Below are 18,628 nucleotides of genomic sequence, written 5' to 3' on the forward strand. Positions count from 1 at the left end.
ATATATATATATATATATATATATTATAAATAATCAATGACAAAGTTACAGAGTTACAGTTAACACCCCTGCAAAGTTGCTTATTTTCAAAGTGTTTTATTCCTTTTATACTACAGTACAATTTTTTTTATTTACTGACGAATGACACGCAGCGCTTTTCAATTCATTTCAACAGTTTATAGTTAGTTTAATGCTTTGTAAACACTATGAGACAGGTTATTTCCTGTTATCCCTTATGTTATAGCAGCTATAAACAGTCGTTCTCTCTCCAGCCTCTTGTTTACTGTGAAACAGGTAATGGAAAGTCCTCGGTCCATAAAACTTCCTGACAACGGACATCTCCTTACAGTTTGCCGTAACGACGATGATATGTTTTTCGTTCTTAAATAACAGCATGTAGATTAAAGTATGTGAAGTGTGTGTCTAACCCTAACCCTAACCCTTTTACTATAGAACCGGTAACACATTAGAACAAGTGCATTAATATGAAATACACCAGGCAGGCAACACTATTGTCTGAGTTTCTGTTAAAGAAAATGAATCGAAAACCTTCTGACCAATCAGATTTGAGAAGTCAGCATCGCTGTGGTGAAATTGTACACAATCAGCTGGGATACTGACGAGCTTTTATCGCGTCTTGGGCATTTAATCATCATTTATTTGGGTGCATACACTGATGTTCTGTAATTGTTAGTTGTATTTGCTGATTTATGTTGGGACCGATTGTGTTTCTGTTTAATTTATGTGCCTGTACTGATAAAGGAACATAGACTTGTTTTCAGTTGATCTGAAATGAAATTTGCTGAAGTCTAAATAACTGTGATTAAAACATCCTTATTTCATCAGAGAACAAAATAGTCATGATGATTATTTTCGTCGATATTGTCCAGTCCGAGTATATTGGCATGCTTTTAAACTGTGTAGGAAAAAACCCCCCAAAAAAACAGTTGAGCCATCATTTTAAATACTCTCTCTAGCAGTTAACTCTATATTGCTTTTAGCAAACTGGACCCCAGACAGTAGTTTAAGCTTGTTATGGGTTTTTTTTCCCCATGTATTGCTACAGCAGTGAAATAAAAACTAAATCACAAGGTTCAATACCACTGGTCAACTGTTAAAAACCAGCACACGCATGCATGTACACACTCCAACCTGCTTTCCCAGGCTCTCCACTCGCGATCTATCTGTTCCCTCTATTACCTGCATTCTCACTCTTTTTTTTCTTTCTCCACAACGACAAAGCCCTTGATGAATAAATAAATAAATAAATAAAAACCCATAAAAAAAGACTACCTACCTGAATGCAGTCTGTCATTTTCTTATATAAATCACAGCTTTAATGCATTTCAGTGTAATGTAATTAGGGAAGTCTCTAACAGCAGCTGAATATTTGACTTCTCGAATCACAGCACAGATTTTAATAGCAATTATTTTCCCCCCCCCCTCATTCTCTTATCATGTTTCTCTCTTATTTTCCTTCCAGGCAATCGAGTGGAACAGTCATAAAGAACAGGTATGCTTATTGCACTGCATCCTAGCTGGTGACACTGCTATGCATCAGAGCAGCCTGGCTTGCACAATAAGGTTCACGTTAGCATGCTAGGTACGTCCACAGGGGTGGACAAATCATAAATTCATTAGTTCGCCCACAGCGAAAGAAGTGAAAGCGCCGGTGTAGTGTGCAGCTCGGTCGCATTTTTATGTGGAATGTTATTGACTAGGCTAAAAAGGGGTCGCTAACTTAACATAAGAACACATGGAATGCTAGTTAAGTCCTAGTTACGCGCATTAAGATGAGTATATGATGTAGCACATTGTGTATATTCCCCACAAAAAGTAAACAAGGTGTTTAAATAAATTAAATACGGAATGCTCTGTTTCACAAAGGTCAATAAGGAATAGGGATTGTTTTTTTTGTTGTTGTTTTTTTTTTTAATATAAAAGTTGTTAAACCTGTCGTACATCAGACAACTATGAATTAAAAAGCAAACAGTATGGACATGAAATCTGCTCATCTTGGGCACTATAGCGCCTGCGAGCAGAAGAGATTTACTTGTAGATTTTGTGTGCCTGTAAATCAGTGTCCTGGAAAAATTCAGGTTTGTTCAGCACAGTGGTTGCTGTCATTCAGCCTCATTTAGCGTCCCGTTGAATTGGGCTTAAAGGAACGAAATTCTTCATTAGAGCACAAATGCGCTATAGTGATGTCACAGGATATTTACTCCAAATTGAAGGGGCTGCTTTGCTTTCGGTGACAGATGCATCGTTCTTGTTGCTTCATAAACTGTGACAGTGTCATTTTATCTTAGGGCTACTTTGAGCTGTTGATAAAGTGTTGTATGAAAATGATTTGATGCTGAAGGGAGATAAGTGGCATCAGTCGAATGGTAAGGTGGGATTATGTAATGAGTTTCAGGGCTTTCTGGAGATGAAAAGCACACCAGCAGGTGAAGGAGAAGCCTGAGATTTAGTTTCCTGTTATCTGGGGTTCTCTGTGAGCTCACCATGGCAGCTTTTAGACAAAAAAAAAAAAAACCCAACAACAAATAAATACCCTGGTAAAAGTTTTTCATTCAAGTTAAAATGGGAAAAAATGGTGTATTAAGCAAAGCCACAGCACCTGAAAAGACCAAAATATGGATAGAAATTACGGAGGTGAATTCGGGATCATCCATCCAGCGCAGTATATACATATATATTTTGTAATATGTACAAAAACTGAGTCAAAAAAAGTATTACTGCTAATCAACAGGGTTTCTCTGCTATGAGGGACCAAACCAAGACACGGCGTTTTTAAAAAGTTCCCAAAAAGTTCTATATTTGTCCGCTTTGGCCATAGATCCCAGTTCCAAAGTTCCAGTATCTTCTAGCAAACTCCAGGCGCTTATGTTTGTGGTTAGATAAAAAAAAAAAAAAGAAAAAGAAAAGAAAAGCTTTTTTTTCCTCGTGCACCTTCCAAATAGGTTGTTGCTGTGGAGGTGGTGTCTAACTGTAGAATTCGAGACTTGGTGACCCCAAAATGCTACCATCTTCTGCAGATCTCCAACCGTAATCCTTGGAGCAATTTTTCTCTCTAACCGTCCTCCTCACTTGTGGGTGCAGTTCCCTTACAATTATGTTACACAACTTTATTTTTGTGTGAAAGCATTTCAGTTACTGTGACCCAAATCTTTGACTAGTTAAAGCATATAATCTCGTATGTTGGTAGAAAGGGGCTTTAAAATACCTCTGTATGCGAAACAGGTTGTTGACTCCTGTAAAAACTTGATTTAGGAAGCTATAAGCTAAGTTTCTGACTACACAAACTTAATCTCATAAAATGAACTGAATGGATTTGGTTTGGATTAAATAAACTTCAGTTTAATTGTCGTTATTTTACATTACAAATTGTTTGCTTGCAGTTATGTAACTGACTAGCTAATATAGCCTGCATTCGAGTAGGTAACTTTAAAGTATGTGACCTGTTTGGACCCTGAGTCTGTCTAAAAGTCAGGGCTAGATTTCCATCCTAACAGTGAATTTGAAACACTAGATAAAATATTTTTTTTTCAGCCTAGACTTAAAGATTGAGACCTTGTCTGAGTCTCAAATACTAATTGGAATGCTGTTCCATAGATGGGAGGCTTTGTAAGAAAATGTCAGCCCCCTGCTGTAGTCTTCATTATTCTAGGTACTCATAAAGAGCCTGCACATTTTGATCAAAGCAGCCATGACGGCACATAAAAGACCAACGTTTTCAGTCGCGTAGTGTAGTGGGAGACTTTTCAGTGTTCTAGGTCATTAGTAGTATTTTCAATGCAACGTTTTTACGAGAAGTCAAAGAAATTTGGATAACATGTGATCAAACTTCTGTTTCTGGTAAGGACTCTGGCTATTGTTTTCTGGACTAACTGGAGCTTGTTTATGCACCTTCTGGAACATCCAGACAGCAAGGCATTATAGTAGTCCAGCCTAAAGGTTCATGTTTGCGAGGTTGCACTTGCTTTATGCCTGAAAAAAAGGTCTCTAAGTTTGAAAATCATGCAGAAGCCCAGAAGCCTGGAATATTTCCAACCCTTACAGAAAAGTCACACGATTCACAAGTTATTCACAATTTATACGATTCATTTATTTTATATTAATTTTTTAAGACGTATGGGATGTGGTTTAAATTTTTTTATGTGATTTTTCTCGCATGAATAATTGTTTTGAAGTCGCATGAAAAACATAACATTTTAAAACATGGGATTCTGGCTATTACACACAGTGTTTTTACTACATAGAAGTAGGACAAGCTCAAGAATGCTTTCACACAGCCCACTGCTTTAAAGATTTAAAGATCCAAACTCCGTTTCTCTGCAGATACCAGTATTAAACCGTGTCTTCACCCTTGTACTTCTCTCTAGCCTGGGCGAGGAGTTTTATCGTGAGGCGATTGAACATTGCCGAAGCTATAATGCTCGCCTGTGTGCCGAGCGCTCCATGCGTCTGCCCTTCCTGGACTCACAGACTGGCGTGGCACAGAGCAACTGCTACATATGGATGGAGAAGAACCACCGAGGCCCGGGTGAGTGTGTGTATGCCGGTGTCTGTTAAAGAGACACGAACTTGCAGAGAAACTGGATATTAGACCCCAGGACAAGGAAAGTTCTTTTACAAAGCATGAGTTCTCAATTTAGCAGATATTTAAAATTTTAGAATAAGCATTATCTAACAAGAAAAGATGTAAGGCAGTTACCACATTTATCAACACCTCATAATTCAAATGCAGTATGTAAAAATTTTTTAAATAATTAAAATAAAGTTGCAGCAATATCTGAGACAGTGAAGGCATCCCAGGTCCAGTGATAATGATATGTAAATTATGCGCCACAACCTGTGGAGATATCAGCATTTCACTTACCATACAACATGCAAGCAAGCCATTAGTTACCTGAGTGATCTAGACTAGCTAGCCAGATGTTTTACAGTATGAAAGCTTTGTATTAAACTTAAGATGTCACTCCCATGTTTGGTAGCCATTGTGTTAAATATATCTAAGTGCTGGTACAGCCTATAGGTAATGCTCAGGATAATGTGTAAGGGACATCTTTGCTAGATGGCTAGACAGTAGCTAGCGACATGTATTGTATGAATTAACACGAACTAGCTAGCTAGTAAGCTAACAGACGTAGCAAGCTACTGAATTCCCATACAGCATTTAGTTAAGTTAGGTAGCTAGTTAACGTTACCTGTTTATAATGGACGTGGTGTTCACTTCAGTGTAGCTCACTTAGTTATGCATTCTAGTGTAACTAAAGGATTAGTTGTGTCAACTGTAGAGATATGAAAAGCAACTGGTAAAGTAATAACTCCAGTTTTTCACCAGATGACTTATTCACTCTTACTTAAGTCAATTTGATGAGTGCTTTTACTACTACTGAAGTGAATGATTACTACAGTAGCAGTGCTTTCACTCAAGTCAGTGTGTTTTGTCCGCTTTCTACCACTGCCTTCCATCAGAGAATGTCATTCTGTAGAAATTTCTTCTCAAAGTGTCAAAATCTGATTGCTGCTTTTCAAATACGAAGCGTTCGGGGTATTAATTGATAGCTTTTGTTTGACATCATCTACAGTAGAGGGCTGTACTTTATCTGGAGACGGTCCTTTTTTAAAGCTTCCTGCAAAACCTATTAAGTTGCACAGTACTGGCGTTTTATTCGTACTTTAATGGATTATATATATTCGAGTACATTCGTTACAAATTCGGAGCATAGCGCGGGTTCAATAGTTCGATCCTCAGCTCTGTGTCTGCGTGGGTTTCCTCGGGGTTCTTTGGTTTCCTCCCACCTCCCAAACACATGCACATAGGTGGCTTGGTAATGCTTGCTGTCCCATCCAGGGTGGCCCAGACCAGGATAAAGCGCTTCACTGAAGATAACTGAATGAATGTAGTTAAATATATATTTTTATATGTAGCTTTTTTAATTCTTTACCCATTTAAAGATGTGATGAATCTGAAGAAGCCTGATTTGCAAAGAAAGAGTTTTGTACCAGTGTTGTTTTTGCTTCTGGGTTGCAGGCGTGTCTCCGGGGCAGCTGTACACTTACCCAGCTCGCTGCTGGCGCAAGAAAAAACGGTTAAACATCCTGGACGATCCACGTCTGGGACCCATCGAGTTTAAGATAGGTAAGCGACGGACATGTCTAGTTGATATCATCCGTGGGTTTACCAGCTGCAATGATTTTGTAGAAGCGTATAATTTAATGGGTGGCTGCAGGGAGATACAGTCATAGACACGTCCCTGAAAAGCTGTTTGCATGTGCTTTAAAGTAACTTTGGGATTATTGATGTGTGTGATCAGACTACGAGTCGGCCTTGAAGAAGGAGGGAGGTGTTCCTGAGGGTCCCGTCCTTGAGTCCTTGCTCAGCGGAGAGCCTTTAGATAAGAAAGTGGAGACAAAGGAGGAGGAGGCCATGAGCGAGTGTCAGGTGAGCGACTCGGGTGACTTTTACATGTGGACTTCAGTGCATGTGAAGTTCTATACACCGACGGAAAGTTATTTGAGAGGATGTTAGAGGAGACAGCGTCTCAAATCAGAATAATTGACTTTTCAAATGAATTAAAGTAAATCTGAGCTATTAAAGATGAGTGTTTACAAGAGGACACATCAAATGAACACACACACATTATGATTTCATGACCTCGTCCTGGCTTCATAAAATCTGTGTAAATAATTATAAATGCAAAATAATAGGATGTGCTGCATCGAGTGCTATTTTATAAGCTGCTGGATAATGAAGGTGGAAGCCGTTGTGTTAAATTAAACTAAATTTACAGTGAATAATGTGACAATTCCAACTAGGAGTGTTTCTGCAGTAATATCCTGGCAGTATAACAATCTCCAATTTGATCGTATATCATCTTACTGATTTATTAGTCATTTTCAAAATGTCTCTCGCTTTAAAATTACATCATATTATTTAAAAAAATGAATTTTCTATCCCAGACTAGCAGAGCGAGTGCTTGTGCTTAAAGGGGGAAGTCTATTGAAAAACGCTGTCTTAAATGCTTAGGTTCCAAACTATACGTGTGTAGAGGTGTGCGCTACGTGCAGGTGAAGTGAATCATCTGAATGGCGCTCCCAGAAAATCCCAGAAGCATCTGTATAACCTGACCGAATATGAGTAACTTTTCACGTAAATATTGATGAAACATTTAGTGTCGCCTTAATTCGCCGACTCTGAATACAACCCCATGTGCTTATCTCTCTCTCACACACTCAAAACCCGGGACATTATTGGCACTTTTACCAGATTGGGCATTACATCGTTTAAACATGCAGCCGTTTCAAGATATCTGAATAGGGTGCGCACTTTTACTCTTGCCATGAAAGTCCCATTACGCAGGATGTAATGTAAATCAATCCTACATACAACGTACTGTATGTGGAGGAACTGATGTTTCTGACAGCTGGATTTCTTATCAATCTATTCTCTTCGTAATGTAGCATAATTATGCTGTATTCTACATTTACATTTATTCATTTATTCATATTCGAGGCATTCATGGCCAAAATCTCCATCTTATCTGAACCATTCCAATTCCGACTCTGTTACGTTGGTTTTAGTTTGTTCTGTTTTCTCTTCACTGCGCTAATGTGTTAAATCAGACATCGAAACAAATGTTAGCATAACTAAGGATAAGATCTATGTAAGCACACAAGCCTCTTTCGGTACTCTACTGACTCACCGTGACTGGTTACCACATCTTTTCTATGATTAGACTGTGGTCTTGGTCTCTCCCTCTCTCTCCCTCTCTCTCTATCCCTCTCTCTCTCTCTCTCTCTCTCTCTCTCTCTCTGTCTCTCTCTCTCCCCCCTCTCCCTCTCTCTCTCTCTCTCTCTCACTCCCTCCCTCTCTCTCCCTCTCTCTCTCTGTCTCTCTCTCTGTCTCTCTCTCTCTCCCTCTCTCTCTCTCCCCCTCTCTCTCTCCCTCTCTCTCTGTTTCTGTCTCTCTCCCTCTCTCTCTCTGTCTCTCTCTCGCTCCCCTCTCTCTCCCTCTCTCTCTCCCTCTCTTTCTGTCCCTCTCTCTCTGTTTCTCTCTCTCCCCCCCCCTCTCTCTCCCTCTCTCTCTGTCCCTCTCTCTCTGTTTCTCTCTCTCCCCCCCTCTCTCCCTCTCTCTCTGTCCCTCTCTCTCTGTTTCTCTCTCTCTCCCTCTCTCTCTCCCTCTCTCTCCCCCCTCTCTCTGTCTCTCTCTCTCTCTCTCACCCATCTGCTGCTTCTGTTGTATCTCTGTAGTATCTATATCTCTCCATGACATTACCACAGTCCATCAGATCAGCTGTGAGCCCCAACCCAGATGACTGTATGCAGTATGTGTGTGTGTGTGTGTGTGTGTGTGTGTGTATGTGTCTGTTTTGCATGAACAGGAATTGTATTGACAGCTTGGAGACACTGCAAGTGGGCACACATTTCATGTGCATATTGTGTCTGCGTGTGTGCGCGCATGTCATCGCTCTCGGCACAGCCTTGCCTTGTTCCTTACACACATAACTGCATGCGCGCACGCACACACTCACGCACACCAGACATGACATCTATCCCACGGGTCGACAATTAGCCAATTTGCACCTCAATTAAGAGGCACTCTGCAGACCTCAGGCTGATCTGGGAGAAGACCTGTGATCCTACATCTTGTCTCTCTGCAGGAAGGAAACTCTTGTGAGCTTCTCTTCCCCTGCAGGCTCTGCTGTTCTCTCAGGACCCTACCCCGGCTCATGCTGCCTCCATGCTTTAATTTCATTTAACTTGCATTAAGCTGCTGGCCTAATGCAAGTTCGACAAGGCTTGTCATAATTATTACATAATAGCCTAATCACAAATATTGATCTGAAGTGATCTGACTCATTTATTTACGTTCAGTTCAAGTAATCAGTCAAAATACCGCGTTCGTTCATTCATCTTTAGTAAATCCTGGTTAGGGATACACAGTCTATCCCAGGAACTTTTATTTATCTAGTCCTCCTACTAGCATGTTTTTTTTAGGATGTAGGTGGAAACCAGAGATCCCAGAGGAAACCCACACAGTTACAGGAAGAACATGTGAAACTAGTGTTTGTGAAGTGGCTCTGAAAGCTTTTCCATCTTTTCTCAGCTTCAAAATGGCTTGTTTTTCTCCCACAGACAGCTCTCTGGTCTTCATGTTGGTTTATCCTTTTTAAACATCAAGCACAGACGTCAGAGGTGAAACCCAGGCCTCAAACCAAGAGTAGACATTCAGAGCTATTAGTTGTGTAAGAGGACACACCTGGGCACCAAGAAACAAGGGTGCCATGTTCCAAGTTGTTTAACACGTCCAAGATTCACTTAGCCAAATATTACCTTTTAGATCGTCTAATATGCGTCTAATAAAGGAGAAACATCTGTTGTATATTTATAACAACGAGTAATTTTTGCTCTGCCATATTTCTTTACAGAGATAAACAGAATCAAAGCAGAGATGTGACTATATACAAATCAGGAAGGAATGACTGCTAGGTTATCATGGGGTACTGTGGTGTGTGTTCGCAGAAGCTGCTGGTGGGAGACTTTCCTCACGAGATGGACGTGGAAGAAATGGAGGAGGACGTGCCTAAGCGCAAGAACCGCACCAAAGGACGGGTATGTCGCAAAAACAGCAACACTCAGCACAACGCGCGTGGTGCCAAAACGTGAGTCACACATTTTCTCACTCGGACAGTAATCCACACAGCTCTCGTGAGACGATACAAGCGTATTAATCTGTTCCCTCGTGTGTGCTGATCAGGAAAGTAGCTGACACGAAAACTCAACCAGGCGCCATTGCAGGCTTCGTCCCAGCCCTCGAAATGCTTTCTTTTGTTGATTTTACTCAAACCCCACAGTATGGAGACTGTGACACGATCGCGTTCTGCGTGTGCAGCTAGGTGTCCATGCACACGCTTATGTGTAAATGCATAAAATGCACAAAATCTGTGATCCATAAGCTTGCCTAGAGAACAAAGAGGGCTGTGCAGATGCGGCTAGACGAGCTCCGAAAGTGTCAGCGATTTGTGTGAGAATTTCACACCCTTGCCACTGTTAATTGGGATGTGCTCCCTGCTCGTAGGTGTTACAAACCTTACAGAGTTAGTTATTAAGGGTGGAGGGTGCTTCGCTTTAATGCTTTCTTCATCTTGAGCTGAGAAAGGTTCTGTGTGTGTGTGTGTGTGTGTGTGTGTGTGTGTGTGTGTGTGTGTGTGTGTGTGTTTTGCCTTTGTTTCCCACATGCAAGTCATTGTGGGAACATTTTGCTTCTTTCCATGTGCAACAACGCATATGTATGTGTGTGTGTGTGTATATATATATATATATATATATATATATATATATATATATATATATATATATACACAGTATAACCGTTTAGTTCAATTTGCTTCTAGTTAATTTGATTACAGTTCAGTTGTATGTGTATGCATAACACTGCTGTAGTTACAGAAACACTGAACGTAAGCGTAATTGCGTCTCTGTAAGGCTCTGTGAGGAAACGTACACAGACGAAGCGAGTGACTTTCTATTCGTTTTTCCTAAACGGGATTATTATTGTGATATACAAGTGTGAATATCAGTGTACATCAGTGCATTTTTATTGCAATGTAAATCAAATATGTGTGTGAGAATTCAGAATATTTTAGTTGCAGTATAAGTAGCACTGAAGTACTGTATATGTGATGTGTGTATTAGTATTATATACATATATATGTCCTAATTACAATTTAAATACACTCACGCTGTCATAGCTAACATATGTACATACTAGAATAATTAATTTAGTTTGTAGTAGTACGTATGCACGAGGGCGAGTCAAATGGAAACCTTAAAAGTGTGAAATCAATTAGAGAATCATTAAATTTATAGTTGCAAATGTAATACATTTTCTTTTGCTAGGTATATACTGTATATAGTTCTGTATCGAACATTTCTTCGAATTTATTTTACGGCATGGAGAAACCCAAACCCGGAACGTCGGAACGTTTTATTCTGTTCCATGCAGGCTTGCGGTGTAGGAGGAATGAGGAAGAGACAGGAACCGGCCTCCATAGAGGACAGAGACAAGCCATACGTTTGTGACAGTGAGTATCAGTGTATCAGTATCAATATATATATATATATATATATATATATATATAATATAGGATTTCATATATTTATACTCATAAGGTTATTCTGTAGCGGTGTAGACCACTATATCATGTCATGAAAAATGGACTCTCCTTAAGAAAGCAGGCTTTCTAAGCATTTCTGACTTTAATTTTTAAATAATTTTTTATATATATATATATATATATAATACGCTAAAAGAAATCTTAAGTATGCCTGATTAATTTTTTTAAAAACCCGATATATTCTCAGAACAAATACCGCTATAAGGTAACACAATATTCTGAAAACATCACAGTCCTTTTGAACTGTCTGCAAATCCAGTTTCATATTATAGTTATCTTTATTTTTTTTTCCATTATCGTTTCTATAGCAACAGTTAATTCTCAGTAACTTGTATAGCAGATGCTCTACTTAAAACGGAATTAAAACCTCATAATTGTCGATGTGGTGAAGTAGTTTTTTTATTTAACGTGTATGGAAGGAGTCTCCAGTGTCAGTGCTTTGTAACGGTCAGAGGTAAAGCTGTAACTTGAAGTCTTCAGGACAGAGTACTTTATACTTTCGTAGCTTCTCTGTAACGTGACATGAGACAGAAATTAGAGATTCTGGTTAGAGAACTAGTATTTATAGCTGCTATAACGTAAGTAACGAACTCATCTTCATAACATTTAAATGTAAATAGAAATAAAAAAAGAAATAAAATGTCGTTCTTTAACAAATCGTTGGCAAACCGCTGTAGCGTAAGAGGAATAAAACACGTCAGTGTCAGAGCACGCTGTTATTGGAAAATCATCAACTTTGTGGTGGTAACGGTTGTTAATCTTCACATTGGGGCGTGTTTACTGTAAACGCAGCGTCGTGTAGCGTTTTATTCCTACTGAAAGCAGCGACGGGATTACAGCGAGCTTGATAACTTGTTCAGTGGTCTGTGGTTTTGAACTTTATTAATATCATTTGTCTGCTTTGTGTGTGTGTGTGTGTGTGTGTGTGTGTGTGTTGTAGTCTGCGGTAAGCGCTACAAGAACCGCCCGGGTTTGAGTTACCATTACACTCACACACACCTGGCAGACGAAGAGGGTGAAGAAGACTCGGAACGACACACTCTACCCTTTCAACGCAAGAACAACCACAAGCGTATGTCTCTCTCTCTCTTTCCCTCCCGCTCTCACACACACACACACACACACACTCACACTTACTGCAAAAAATAAACACTTACGCAGTCCTCATATACAGGAACATACAGTATATTTTACTCATATTATAATACTGAACCATGTTTTTATGCAGCGCTGCCTTGTTTGACCTCAATGCAGTGTCCTTTGTGTCCTTGTGCATGCACACATTTACCTCCTAGAGTTAACTGGCTGAGTACCAGGGCGAAAGGGTGTGTGTGTGTGTGCGTGTGTGTGTGTGAAAAACAGTTGGCACTTGTTGCGGTTGTTTGAAAAGCAGTAACGTGTCCATTTCTGATATTATAATGCAGTGTGTTTCTAAAAATGTGTGTGTGTGTGTGCGCTATTATGTGTAAGTGGACACACATTCTGTTGCCCTCCCAATCTCCCAGGTTATGCACACACTCCACACTTATCCACAGCACACCAGGAGCAATATCATTAATAAGAGGAAGTTTTAATGAAAGCTCAGCCATACATTATTCATGCAATATTTCAAGGAAAAAAAAAAAAAAGAAAAAAAAGAAAAAAAAAAAGAAACGTCTAGACACGAACGTGATGCCTGGGCGCGAGTCGAGCTGCACGATGAAATATTGGAGCAGGACCAAATCCACATTCTCACTCTTTTTTTTTTTTCTTCTTCTTTCTCTCTCTCTGTCTTTATTTCGTTTTCGGCAGCGCCTCGCCTCGCCCTCTCGTACTTCTCTCCTTTTTCAATCAGTTTGATAAATGACAGATTATTCTGCCAAGAGATGAGATTTTCGCTTTCCCATTTTCTCTCTCCACCTCTCCATCTTACTCGCTGTCTCCGTTCCTGTCTTCTTCTTTCCCCCCTCAATATGTTCCCTTCATTCCCCTCTTTCTATTCTTTTTTCGCTCTCTCCTTTTCTTAGGCTCATCTCTTTGTCTTTTCTGCCACTCCTCTTAAATCTCTCTCGATTTTTCCCTCTCTGTCTGTCGGACGCTGTCGAACTCTCTCTCCCTCTCCAATCCTCTTTCGCGCCGTCATCTCTCTTTGCTTTTGATTTAAGATTCATCTATCCGTTATCTGTATTCTGTCTTTTTTTTCCCCCCTACTTTTTATTTATTTCCATGGCTGAAATGAAACCGCTCGACTGGAGATGAGAAACTGCATTAAAATTCATGTCTGCTCATATTCTTTTTCCTATGAGGCACTGAGGCTTTGGTGTGTGTGTGTGTGTGTGTGTGTGTGTGTGTGTGTGTGTATGTTGGGGGGTTGTTTGGGTGGGCATTGATGTGGAGGGATAGGGGAGAGGGGGGAAGGGGAGCTTGGTGTTTGCTTTAGAGGTCGCCCCTCTAGATGTGCACCTGAAAATTGGATTTTGTGACTCGGGGAGATCTAGTTAAGAACCTAACCCTTCCCCCAACACTCATGCCCTCTCTCTCTCTCTCTCTCACACACACACACACACACACACACACACACACCACAACGACACAAGGTGTAGATTGAAACTCTGGTTGTGGGTTATGGAGACAGTCAGAGAGAGCGAGAGAGAGAGAGAGAGAGAGCGAGAGAGAGAGAGAGACTCTGTTTATTCATGTATTGTTTGAACTCTTCATTCATTTCCCCTTATTTGACTCTTCATCTTTTTCATCCTGCGAAACATATTTTCCCGAAACCCCACATGTCCGTTTTCGACATTGACTGTGCCGAATAAAGACGTTGAAAAACAAACGAAAACACCGAAAACTCAAAATGGCTCCCACACGCTCACGCCACGCGAGTGAAAGGAATAATAGAGTTGCGTGATCGCAGGCCTGTTTCGCAGCTCTGATGGTAATGACACAGAAACACACACACACACACACACACACACACACACACAGAGTTAAAGGCGTAACAGCATCTGTTCCCAGTCTAAATCTCCACCTTGAAACCCTTCTAAAGAAATATCTGTGATGTGTTTCAGCAATTCTGATGCTAATACGTTGCTGGATGCTGTATTTTCACCATTATTGTCGGGAGTTAGTGGTTGTGAGTCATGCTGATGTCACAGGAGGATATCGCCAGCGTAGTTACAATAGTGTTTAATAGGAGAACGAATTTCTCCTATTAAACTCAGACGTAAGGGATAACAGCCGGCGCACCTGTACAACATACTCGCGGATGTGCTGATGTGTCAGCTACAGCGCAGGTTGTGTTATCACGCTGAAGCATTGCAGATTTTCTTTCACATAAATACGTAAAGGCTTCTTTACACTATCTGAGTGAATGAAAGTCCAGCACTGGATGATTTACCATGTGACCAGTGTGCGTAGTTTTAACACATATTTAACATCAATGACCTGTCATACTATTTAATATACTATCATAATATTTTGTTGATATACTGTACGCTATGGCAGTGATTGGTTTTTATAATAAGGCGTTGTTTAGGAAGGTTTTAGTGGAAATCGAAATCAGTGGCGTGAATAAAGGCTGATGCATGAAGGCTGGACAAACACAACATTTTTGGCTAATTTAACCCTTTAATTAAAAGGTAGTGTTTGAGCTATCTAACACCTTCTTAGGCGTTTTATGGCAATTGATGTAAAATTACCGTACATACACGTTTATAAATTCTTATTCCGATACGTTTCAGCTGTCACGACGAATGGGTTTGTCAGTTTTGATGCTGAAATTGACATAGAACCTGTAATTACTTCATATACGATGATTTGAGGTTATGACGTGTTACGGGTTGGCTCACATTATAATGTCAGGAGAGCTCACTTTGGAGCATCTGGTATGTCCGAGTCTTTAGGTCAGCCGAGGCTCATTTGAATAAGCCTTTATTGATGTTTATGTATATTTATTCCAGTTGCTATAAAGGGTTTATATAAAACCCAAGTAGTTCTCTCCCTCGCTCTCTCTCCCTCTCTCATATATATATATATATAAAAGATTCCATCCAGAACCAACCCAAACTCTGCACTTGGTGTAATTATCACTTGCTGTCAGGTCCATGCTTGATGCTCATTAGCTCCCGGAAATAAGCAGCGTACATTTGGGATGTGGTCCGAGCCACGAGCTGCTGAGCTTCTGCTGCTGCCAGCTCCTTCCTCGCACTCCTTTACACACCCATACGCAACAAAGCGGCGAGAGCAGCGGCCGTTGCCTAGCGATGGTGTTGCCATGGCTACCAGCCAGCTAGCCAACTCCCGGTATAAAGAATACATTGTTATATGTACATCAAGTTCAGGGAAATGAGAGGGGAGGCCATGGAGTTTCAACTTGCCTAAGCTTCAAGGAGTGTGCGCTTGTGTGTGTGTGTGTGTGAAATAAACATGAAAGATAGCGCAAAAGAGAGAGAGAGAGAGAGAGAGAGAGAGAGAATGAAAATTCTCTTTATGATTTTCCATATGTATGAGGCCAGGGAGTACAGGGGGTGAACGATATTGCAGTCTGGCTCATTTGCTATTCCGTATTAAGAGCAAGACGGAGGGCTGGGGGGTTGCAGCACTGGGAATGGATTCTGAAAGTAATTTGAGCTATATCAGAATAACCTCGCCACCCCCATCCAACATACTGTCTCTGTCTGTCTTTTGTCTGTGCCTCTCTCTCTCTCTCTCCACACACACACACACACACATTACTCAGTGACAGGAGGAAAAACAAGGCATTCCAAAGAAACATCTACTGTATCGAGGCAGGATTGTTGCGAAGTCCTCTACTGGACAGGTTCTCTGTAATGGAGGCCTACAAATGATAACAGCACGGCTGCGCTCTTCACATGACGACAATAAGATAGGATTCAGATTCATCATAAGTTTATACGCATCTCGTCTTCATTTTATTTTGCTCGCGACCGGTTGTATAGCGCTACAACACTTCAGATGCCTCTCTTAATATGTGTGTACAACCACACTCCTTATACAGTACATATGCACTCTGTAAGGTCGTGTGAGTGTGTGAGTGTGTGAGTGTGTGTGTGTGTGTGTGTTAAGCACAAAAAGCTCTTCATTTTGTCTCTTTACAATGTCTGTTCAAGGCCCAGTGTAATGTGACATACAGAGGTGTACAGAATATGGGGGGGGGACAAACAGGAAATGCAGCAGTCTAGAAAAAGGTTATTATGCTAAATTGGACTGGCAATAAATCTGTGTCCAGAGTACTGAGAGAGAGAGAGAGAGAGAGAGAGAGAGATTGTGTGATTGTTAGTATTTTGTGTCTGAATTAATCTGCATGGCTGCATCTGTTAATGTGTTGCAGTGGGAGCCCTGTTTCAATGCCAATATGTTCTATACACATTTCTGTGGGAGGTTTTATTGAGACTGCAGTAGCGTATGTGTGAAGGAACGCTTAGATATTAAAGTGGAAGTGGGTTTAGCTGACAAATAAGTGACGGGTTTCTTCTCCCCACACCCTTCTTTATTATTTCTACTTACACAACCATCAGATCTGTTTTATACACTCACTGTCCGCTTTATTAGGAACACCCCTGCACACCCCTGTACCCATACTCATGAAAACGATCCGATCGGCCAATCATGTGACAGCAGTGCAGTGCATAAAATGACTGCGGATACAGCTTTCAGAGTTTCAGTTTCTCTTCACATCAAACATCACGATGAGGAATTACGATGGACGGGTCCGACGCGGAGATTTTCACAAGCAGTAGCCTGTAGAGTTTACACAAAAAAGCAGATGCTTTTCTGCTCATCACGTTCCTATCAGCTCAAACCGGTCTGCCCGGTTTCCACTGGGCTCTCTCTTCAACAAGGCGTTTCTGCTCATGATGTGCCACTCACTGGAGGTTTTTTATATACTACACTGTATGTTCTATTATATATGTAGAATGACAGAGAGAGAGAGAGAGAGAGAGAGAGAGAGAGAGAAAGAGAAAGAGAGAGAGAGAGAGAGAAAGAGAAAGTAAGGGGTGCTTTTGGAGAGCCACCCTTCATCACATGCAGTACATTTTGGTAATAAATGTAGTGTTATAGTAAAACTCTGCAGCGAGGTAGTTTCCAGAGAGACAGTACGTCCTTCGTCAGCTGTGTAAGTGCTGTAAGTGCAAGATGTAGGAGGTATATATATATTTAGTGCCCACGAGTTTCCTAAATCCACTTTTCTGTTTTATATCCTAGAGTAATTACACATTTCTATCGTCGGATTTCCAGAAAATATTAAACAAATGTTAAACACACACACACATACACACATTCATGTTGACAAGATTGCACCAGATAATTGCTTCAGATTGTGGCTGTGGCACTGACACGACGCTCACTTGGTATTAAGGAGCCAAACATGTGCTAGGAAAACATCCCCACATCATTACAGCACCACCACCAACCTGAACCGCCGACACAAGCCAGGTTGGGTCAATAGATTCATGTCACATTCTGACCCTATCTCCTTCACTTCGCTGCAGAAATCAAGCTTCGTCAGACCAGGAGACTGACGTGCTGTCAGTTCTGACATGCTTTTCTGCTCATCGCTTGGTTATTCGAGTGGTTATTTGAGTTACCATAGCCTTTCTGTTAGCTTGGACTGGTCTGATCATTCTTCTCTTCGCGCCATTCTGTGTAACACTCTAGAGACTGTTCTGTGTGAAAATCCCAAGAGCTCAGCACATTCTGAAATCCTCAAACCAGCCCGTCTGACACCAGCAACCACGCCACAATCGATGCAGAGTCACTCGGATCACTCACGTTTTCCCCCGTCTGATGATTGATGTGGATATTACCGGAAGCTCGTAATCTGTATCGGCATGATTTTATATTCTTATTGAAGTGGCTGGTGAGTATTTATGGTAATTAGTAATGGAGATATTTAAATAGTTCCTCATCTTCCTTAGACTAAAAATAACTCGTCTAAGGAGTGACCTAAGAATTCTGTTTTCATTTAAAACCTCAAATTGACGCAATGACCTGTTTGGATGAATATCTCGTAATGAGCTGTAAAAGATAAAAATCATTTAAAACATACTGTAAAACCTTAGCTTCAGGTGCGTGTACAGGGAACTGCTGCTGTATTTCCTGCACTTTTCAGGTCGCTGTACTCTGGGTTGTGGGTCTCGTGATACACTTCAGATAGAGAGCAGTGCTGCACTGTGGCCTTTTTGTTGGTCTTGGTTAATGGCCGCAATGCGACTGTGTGCGAGTTTATATTGAGTATATGGCACGGGGCAGAGGAACAGGTGGTTGTGGGTAATTCCTGTGGAAGTGCTAATTCAATAAGACCTTATCGACCAGCTAGGGACAGCCTGATCTGACCAGAATCTGATTTAGTTCCTCCGGAATCGTTTGAAAAAAAGGCTGACAGAGAGAGAGAGACAGAAAGAACCAGCGAGTCAGAGTCAGAGAGAGTTGAGATGGAAGGA

General features: G+C 40.8%; 1 protein-coding gene across 1 annotated transcript in view; it reads left to right on the plus strand.

Moving 5' to 3' along the window:
• Positions 1–18,628, plus strand: part of dpf1 (double PHD fingers 1) — a 39,006-nt gene that overhangs the window by 11,872 nt on the left and 8,506 nt on the right. The window contains exons 2-8 of the mRNA XM_053647646.1: positions 1,484–1,513; positions 4,342–4,546; positions 6,041–6,148; positions 6,324–6,451; positions 9,532–9,621; positions 11,015–11,093; positions 12,127–12,258. Coding sequence (XP_053503621.1) covers positions 1,484–1,513; positions 4,342–4,546; positions 6,041–6,148; positions 6,324–6,451; positions 9,532–9,621; positions 11,015–11,093; positions 12,127–12,258 — 772 coding nt within the window. The remainder of the gene's footprint in view (positions 1–1,483; positions 1,514–4,341; positions 4,547–6,040; positions 6,149–6,323; positions 6,452–9,531; positions 9,622–11,014; positions 11,094–12,126; positions 12,259–18,628) is intronic.

This window comes from Ictalurus furcatus, chromosome 17 (assembly GCF_023375685.1).
Source record: "Ictalurus furcatus strain D&B chromosome 17, Billie_1.0, whole genome shotgun sequence".
Lineage (NCBI taxonomy): Eukaryota > Metazoa > Chordata > Actinopteri > Siluriformes > Ictaluridae > Ictalurus > Ictalurus furcatus.